At 39.7% G+C, this 7,726-nt stretch overlaps 1 protein-coding gene across 1 annotated transcript; it reads right to left on the reverse strand.

Moving 5' to 3' along the window:
* Nucleotides 1-4,944: 4,944 nt before the first annotated feature.
* On the reverse strand, nucleotides 4,945-7,726 carry LOC146698148 (tumor necrosis factor receptor superfamily member 11B-like). The gene is made up of 5 exons (XM_085472782.1): nucleotides 7,718-7,726; nucleotides 6,689-7,079; nucleotides 6,369-6,548; nucleotides 6,206-6,287; nucleotides 4,945-6,109 (listed from the first exon to the last, which is right to left on the reverse strand). The coding sequence occupies exons 1-5, from the start codon at nucleotides 7,724-7,726 to the stop codon at nucleotides 5,869-5,871; spliced, it is 903 nt and encodes a 300-aa protein (XP_085328908.1). The 3' UTR covers nucleotides 4,945-5,868.

A 7,726-nucleotide genomic window follows, 5' to 3' on the forward strand; every position in this document is an offset into this window, starting at 1 on the left:
ACAGAGACATATATAAATAAAATATACGAAGGGGATAAATAGAATAAATAGGAATAAAAATACAAGTGAATTGCACATTTCAAGTATTGAGGTCTATTGCACCATTGACTATTAACAAAAGTATTGCACAGTGAAGTGAAGAGGCACTACAGCTTAGTTGTTCCCCCCTCCTTTGTCCTCCTGTTTCCCCTCCCTCCCTTTAACGCCATCAGTTAAACAGTCTGATGGCGTGTGGGACAAAGGAGTTTTTAAGTCTGTTAGTTCTTGTCTTTGGGAGAAGCAACCTGTCACTGAACAGACTCTTCTGGTTGTTAATGGCCGTGTGCAGAGGATGCCCAGCATTGTCCATAATGTCCAGCAGTTTTTTTTAGTCTCCTTTTCTCTGCCACTGACACCAGAGTGTCCAGCTTCATGCCGACCACAGAGCTAGCCTTCCTGATCAGTTTCTCCAGCCTGGATGAGTCCTTCTTTGCTGTGCTGCTCCCCCAGCACACCACAGCATAGAAAATATACATCGAGTATTTGCCATCGAAGTACTAAACTGTCTGTATGAAATTCACTGAGTTTTTTTTTCTCCTACACCCCACAAGTAAGTCATTGGTTTTCTAAAAAAATTGTCTACCCGGTGCACTGCGCTCAGCATGTGTTTATATACTACCAGATAGGGAATAATATGGCGACAGACGAGCGAGGGAATGAGACACGTTGTCATTTGGATTTCACAAAGAGGTCAAATAAAATGTGTTCATTTGCAAAAATTGCAACAAACAAATTTATTCCGCTGCAAAATTGGGAATGTTTTAAACGTCTCCCCACAGAAAACGTTGAATAAACCAACTGTGACACCTGTGACTGTTCTTGGTCAGTTGTTTTTATAGTCACTATCTAGACTTTTGCTTCTGTAATTTAAGGTCATCACATTTGTTAAATTTTACAATTATATATATTTTTAACCCTTTAGTATTCTGCTCAACCAATTGGTAGAGTACATTTTCAGGCCCTATGTCTAACTGAGGCTTTCACTGAAATTGACCTAACTTATTCAGTCTTTTCTACCGACTGGTTTACATCTGTAATGCCAATAAATTCCACCAGAGGGCACTGTGGATGCAAACGGTTGGTTCTTCTTATCCCTCTCCCAACCAGGAAGTCAGAAACAAAAAACCATCCAACATATTTTGAGTGTTTTTGATGAAACTAAAGTAGGAAGGTATCATTTTCTGATATAGTGTTAGAGGACTTACAGGTCACATCTGTTTAGTATGTGATCAATTGCTGTTGATAAATCACATTAAGTGTTAGCACAGCAAGAATATGCTGAAATAATTTCCTCAGTAAATAATTTTTGTAACTTTCTGAGTAAAATGTAATCAAGAGTAGCATGTGGAAATCACAAATATCACAACTAATCACCTTTTAACCAATTTACAGTAGCTGGAAAATTAATATTACTAAGTTGTCAAAATTATAATTTCATGTTCAACAAGTACTATATGGCAATTACATGGCTAAAAATCACATGGTCCTGTGGCGGATTCGTGACTGGTGTCTCATGATACCATCCACCTTCAACCACAGTGTGTTTGAGGTCATGGTTTCATATGAAGCCAACAGGGCTGGCACCAGTATATTGCCAGCAAACCAGATGAGAAGGGCTTTAAATTGTTCTGCCAACCAAGTTCATCTGGCAACATTCACGACTTGCTGCTGTATCAACGGGGATCTACATTCTTCAATGCTCCCCTCCGTGCAAAGGAACAGAAGCTACCTCTAGGCCAAAGTTGTAAAAAACACTTTTGAAACCCATAAAAGAACCTCAGCTCTTCACAAGTTTCAGCTTGGTCCAGAACTTGAACAATTCCTTTGTGTCAGGTGCATTAGTACTGTGTGATCAAACTGCACTGGTGGAGCTCCCCTGATGAAGAAGGGCAATGGAGCAGTGATTACAGGTCTGATGAAGGTCTGATTGCAGTAAAATGATTTGACAACAAATGTGTCAACCTTCTTAATGCCTGTGGGTTCATGCCTCTTTCATCGGTCAAATGGTGGAGCAAAGAGTCCAATGCAAAGATCACCATTCCATGCCCATCACTCATCCCTGTATATAATTAGCATATGGGAGGAAGAGGTAGAGCTCAATATTTTAAAAACTATAGGGTCTATTGAAAAACAAAATGATTGGTTGTGGTTATTACTTACCCAAGTCAATAAGAAATGCAAGAAAATCATTTTTCCATTGCTGTTTTGGACCTTGAAGGGTTAAAAGCACATTTTTACTTTCACTTGGTTTTTTGTTTGTTTCTTTGTTTTGTCTCATGAATAATTTTTGATGGACTTTTTTGTTGCTATGATCTTTTGGTTGATAAAGGTCTACTACTGACCACAGAAAGAGACTTACTGTGACAGTATTGTCATTTGTGGAAAAACCTCTGTGTGCAACTTACATAAAAAAAACAAAAAAAACATTTCAGTTCGTTCAGATTTTTCAATTCACATAGAAAAAAAAATTAAATGGTCAATTTGAATGAGTATACCAGTGCAATTTGAAGTACTATATAGTTTGGGAGGTTATTTAAACATATCGTGATATATATTGTGTATCGTGATATACCCAAAAAATATTGCGATATTAGATTTTCCTCAAATCACTCAGCCATAGTGGTGCTCTTTACCATCTCGCATCAACAGTGACATATGTATGCAAATGAATATAATTATAAAAAATAAAAGTGGAAGGACATCTGGAAACATGCAAAAGGTTTCTAGTCATCAAAAAGTCAGTGGGCTGGCAGTAACAGGCTGCGAGCCAGTTCTCTGGAAGGGCTGGTCATACAGCTCAACACTGTTTCTGTGAAGACTAGGTGCAGTTTGAATGTGGAAGCTTCTCTTTTTTCTTGTAAAGTTACTGTCTATTGTGAGAAAATGTGATAACGTTTTGAGGAAAGTTTGTGTTTAGTCGAAATTAGTCTTTATTTACTTTGATTACAGTTTAATAAAGGGCACATAAATAGATACCTTTATAGAAAGGCTTGTATGAATTTCTAATGAACATTTGACACACCAGATGCCCCTAAGCTGAGATGAGTTATTTTGTCCAAAGTGGCCATTGTTTCCTCCTGCACCGAGCTCTGACTCACCTGGAGAAGCCTGGAAGCACTGTGAGGATCATGTTCTTTGATTTCTCCAGTGCTTTTAACACCATCCAGCCACGACTTCTGAGAGACAAGCTGGAGCTATCGGGAGTGGACCACCACATGTCCCAGTGGATACTGGACTACCTCACAGGACATCCACAGTATGTGAGGACACAGGGCTGTGTCTCTGATATGCTGGTCTGCAGTACGGGGGCCCCACAGGGAACTGTGCTGGCACCGTTCCTCTTCACCCTCTACACTGCAGACTTCTCCATCAACTCCCCACGCTGCCACCTACAGAAGTTCTCTGACGACTCTGCCATAGTTGGCCTCATCACAGGTGAGGACGACTCAGAGTACAGACAGTGGACTCTGGACTTTGTGGACTGGTGTCAGCAGAACCACCTGCTGATCAACGCCGGGAAAACCAAGGAGTTGGTGGTGGACTTCCGGAGATGCAGACCCACCACACTGACACTGGTGAACATCCAGGGAGTGGACATTGAGATAGTGGACTCTTATAGGTACCTGGGTGTTCACCTGAATAATAAACTGGACTGGAGCCACAACACTGATGCTCTTTACAGGAAGGGTCAGAGCAGACTCTACCTGCTGAGGCTGCTGACGTCATTTGGAGTCCAGGGAGCGCTTTTAAAGACCTTCTATGACTCTGTGGTGGCATCTGTCATTTTTTACAGTGTTGTATGTTGGAGCAGCAGTTTATCGGCAGCTGAGAGGAAGAGGTTGGATAAACTCATCAGGAAGGCCAGCTCTGTTCTGGGATGCACCTGGACCCAGTGCAGGTGGTGGGAGACAGAAGGACTCTGGCCAAAACAACATCTCTGATGGACAGAGTCTCCCACCCCATGCATGTAAATGTTGCTGAACTGCTGCATCCTCGATGCATGAAGGAGCGTTTCCGCAGGTCCTTCCTCCCTGCAGCTGTCAGACTGTACAATCAGAACTGCTCCCAACAAACATAGATGTTTGCATCTGCGCTGTAACTGCAATAATTTAATCAACCGATTCGCACTACAACCTGGTTCGCCTCTTATCTGTATTTTTATTTAATTTAATAACCGTACAGTACTCTGTTTATAGTAACCATTGTCCTTAATGTAAATATGTAAAAAAAAAATTGTATGATTCTCTTCTGTGTCCTGTGTACTGTTTGTTTGTATATGTGTCTTTCTGGCTGCTGTTACAACCAAATTTCCCCTTGTCGGACAATTAAAGGATTATTCTATTCTCTTGATAAAGAAATAAGTTTTGGATGGCAGAAATACAAACAGGGTATCGGCACACCTACTTACTTACAGCATCATTTCCTTAGGGACTAATAAAGTATTCTGATTCTGATTCATAAGGACACAATGTCTGTACTTTTGCCACCTCCACTTGTTACTATATCAGGTGTTTACTCAAAGTTGCCACTAGATGGCGCATAACGCTAAGGAGGAACGTAAACCCTCTTACAGGTCAGGGCTGCAGCACAAATCCTGCAGTCAAGCACTGAACGAACTGTTGTTGATGGACAGTTGCAGGGTTTATGACTACACACCTCCCAGATCTGCCAATTATCACAAATGCTCGAGTGCACTACTTGCTGCAAACGGTGGCACAAGCAGTTTTAGAGGGAAATTATTTTTTCACAGAGGGGCAGGTGTGGATAGCTTTTCTCCCTTAATGAATGAAATGATCATTGGAATACTTCATTTTGAATTTATTCAGGTTATCTTGGTCTAATATTACTGTGACAAAAATGCAAAACATCAGAAATCAGGAAGGGGGCAAATACTCAAACAATACTGTATTTTTGTGAGTTTAAAAGGATCCTTTAAAACAGTACATTATTATACTTTAACAAAACTTTGATGAGCAGTGCATTCTAAGTTCTCTTGACATTAGGCTGAAATCGCTGCCAATTCTTCATTTTATTGTCAAGTAAATGATCAAATAATTAATGCAGTTATAATTACAATGAATTTACTAATGTGCTTATGCAATGATTAATTCATGAAATTGTCCTATTGTTATATCCACGACTGTTACACTTTGGGAGTGAGAACGTGTTGGATCTCTAACAGTTCCTCACTCTAACTGTAGTACTTTGTAATACAATTACAAAGTATGTGTTTTACTCCAGGATCATGATAAGAAGAAAGACGAGCTACATTTTCACTTGTTTGAAATAGTTCATTCATAGGAAGGTCATAAGGGAGGAGGCGATACAGGAGGTTGTGACTTTAGGTTACAATGTGCGCGATACTTTGTTTGGTTTTTACACTTGGCAGGTAAAATATTTCAGTTTGAATGACATTCACACAATCTTATAAAAATCCTTTTATTTAAAACTTTAAATAACATCACAATGTCATGTTTAAAATATTTTCATATTTCAGTTTTTTTTGTGTGGAATTCCTAGTTGTTGTTGTTTTATTTTCCACCCTTAAGCTCTTAACAATGTTTACAAAAACAGCTGTAGCAATGTGAATATATGTATTTAATAGCTTGTTCATTGTGGCCCTTATTTCATAGGAATAATTCACAACTCTTCTGTAATGGAGTCATGTGTCTTCTAATCAGAAGCCTCAATGTATAAAAATAATATTATTTGTTTTAACATTTGTCTACCTTTATTACAATGCATGTACACCAATAAAATGGAGAATGGTGTAAAAATATCCTCTTATAACACTTATAAAAAAAATTTCAATGTGTAACGGACTGCAGACTAGAGAGCATTGTTTACTTCATCTATTGTTAAGCTGCAGTTTGGGTTCTGCTGCTTAATCTCATGGAGTCTCTTCTTTAGTTTTTCTGCCATGGAGTTAAGATCTGAAGCTGTTAGCATGTCGGGAATCTTCCTCAGCTTTTCCTCTGGAGCCTTTGCCAGCCAGTCTATGATGTGATCCATGAGAGGCTCTCTCTGTTTGGGGAGACTGCACCTCTCTTTCGACGAGGTAAGGATGTATCTGTTGCAAGGAGACAATGGTTTAATTGGCATCTTTTTTGAATTTAGAGGTGAAGGAGTGCTGGAAAATAATCAAACAGACAAAGAGTGTGCTCACTTGGAAACAAACTTCTTGATTTTTCCTACACGCATCCTGTGTGCATGGAAGAATCCTGAGAGGAATGTCCTGAGAGTCTCACCTGAGAAAGTTTGAAATAACTTTGTAAATTTGGTTGCATTAAAAAATATTTTGTTTTTGGCAGATAACATTAATAACATACCTCCGTTTGCAAGACTCTCACAGGTGCCACACACGGTGTCAGAATAGGCTGAGCCAGTGAGGAGTACGCTCTGCCCGCTGGAGCACTCCTGATGTTTTACACACAAATCCACCACAGAAGATGAGCTGGAAAAATATCCCTCTGGACACTTTTCACAAACGGTGTTTGTCTGCTGTGTACCTAAGAGAGGACAACAGAGGACTTCAGGTCACTACATTCATTGGAAGTGTAAAGTGAGTTAGACATACTGATATTTTGGATAAACAGAAGAAGATGGATGGATGGTTTAGTAGTTCACATTTAATAAATGAATACTGTACCTTTAGTTTGAACCCCGTATCCGGGGCCACACTCTGTGTGCCTGATACAGAAGTCATCAGCCGAGTAAAAACCTTCTTTGCACCGACAGATCCTGTTGGTTGTCGGGGAGCACTCTGTTTCCACCTCCAGGTTACCTGTGCAAAGGTTGCTGCAGTACAGACACCTGGGCAGGTAGTTCCACAGATCGGTGAAGTGGCCATTTTTGCACGGCTGACACTGTGTGGGTGTGGTGACAGTGCAATGAGCAGACATGAACGTGCCCGGTGGACACTTGGGACATTTGAGGATCTCTCCGGTTACCGGGTCTCGGTGGTCAAAGGTGGGAACAGGATCCACCACTGAGGCACCACAGAGTGAACCCGAGAGCAGGACCAGCGCTGGCACGATAAACTGTAGAGAGAGACGACACCTGATTATAAGTGCTGAAAATACCTCAGAACATGTGATTTGCTATGCCTGTGAGTTATAGCTCCCTCATCCTGTAGCTCTAAAATTTCACCTAAAGTAGTGGAAATATTTACTAGCTTAAATTGCACAACTTGAAAACGCAAGTCAAAAACAGTAACACAGGAACATGCATCAAAAATATGGAAGCATTTGTTTGTTTTTAATCCTCTCACATTAGCTGTGTTTTGTTTTTAAGTTGCCTCTTGTCTGATCTGAACTGATACACTGACTTTTCAGGGGCCAGAATGAAACTAACAAGAGGAAACCTCTTTAACCTCAATGCAGCATCTAATGGATAAACCATCTGTACACTGTAAGCACAAAAGAGTCCACTGTGGCAAACGTCCTCTACAAATCATTGATAAAAGTGATTTAAGTATTTAACTATTTCGCGTTACATAATCAAATGTAATTAAACATAAATGCATATCTCTGTTTATTCTTTTTCTATTGTAAAATATTTCCCCATTTCTAGAATTTGTATACTCTGTAAAATAAACATAAATGAGTTTTAAAATTTTTGAAATGTTAACCTATCACGTATTCCCATTTTAAGCTCTATAGTTGTGTCAAATACTCACCATGTTCAT

Source organism: Copadichromis virginalis, linkage group LG11, assembly GCF_057382275.1.
Source record: "Copadichromis virginalis isolate Kocher_CV1m ecotype Utaka linkage group LG11, C_Virginalis_male_GT1.1, whole genome shotgun sequence".
NCBI lineage: Eukaryota > Metazoa > Chordata > Actinopteri > Cichliformes > Cichlidae > Copadichromis > Copadichromis virginalis.

Excerpts from the sequence above, each read along its gene's own strand:
- LOC146698148 (XM_085472782.1), bottom strand. Across the intron at positions 6,549-6,688 it reads ATACGGGGTTCAAACTAAAG|GTACACAGCAGACAAACACC; the intron begins GTACAGTATTCA and ends GTCCTCTCTTAG. Across the intron at positions 6,110-6,205 it reads ATCAAGAAGTTTGTTTCCAA|ATACATCCTTACCTCGTCGA; the intron begins GTGAGCACACTC and ends TCCTTGCAACAG.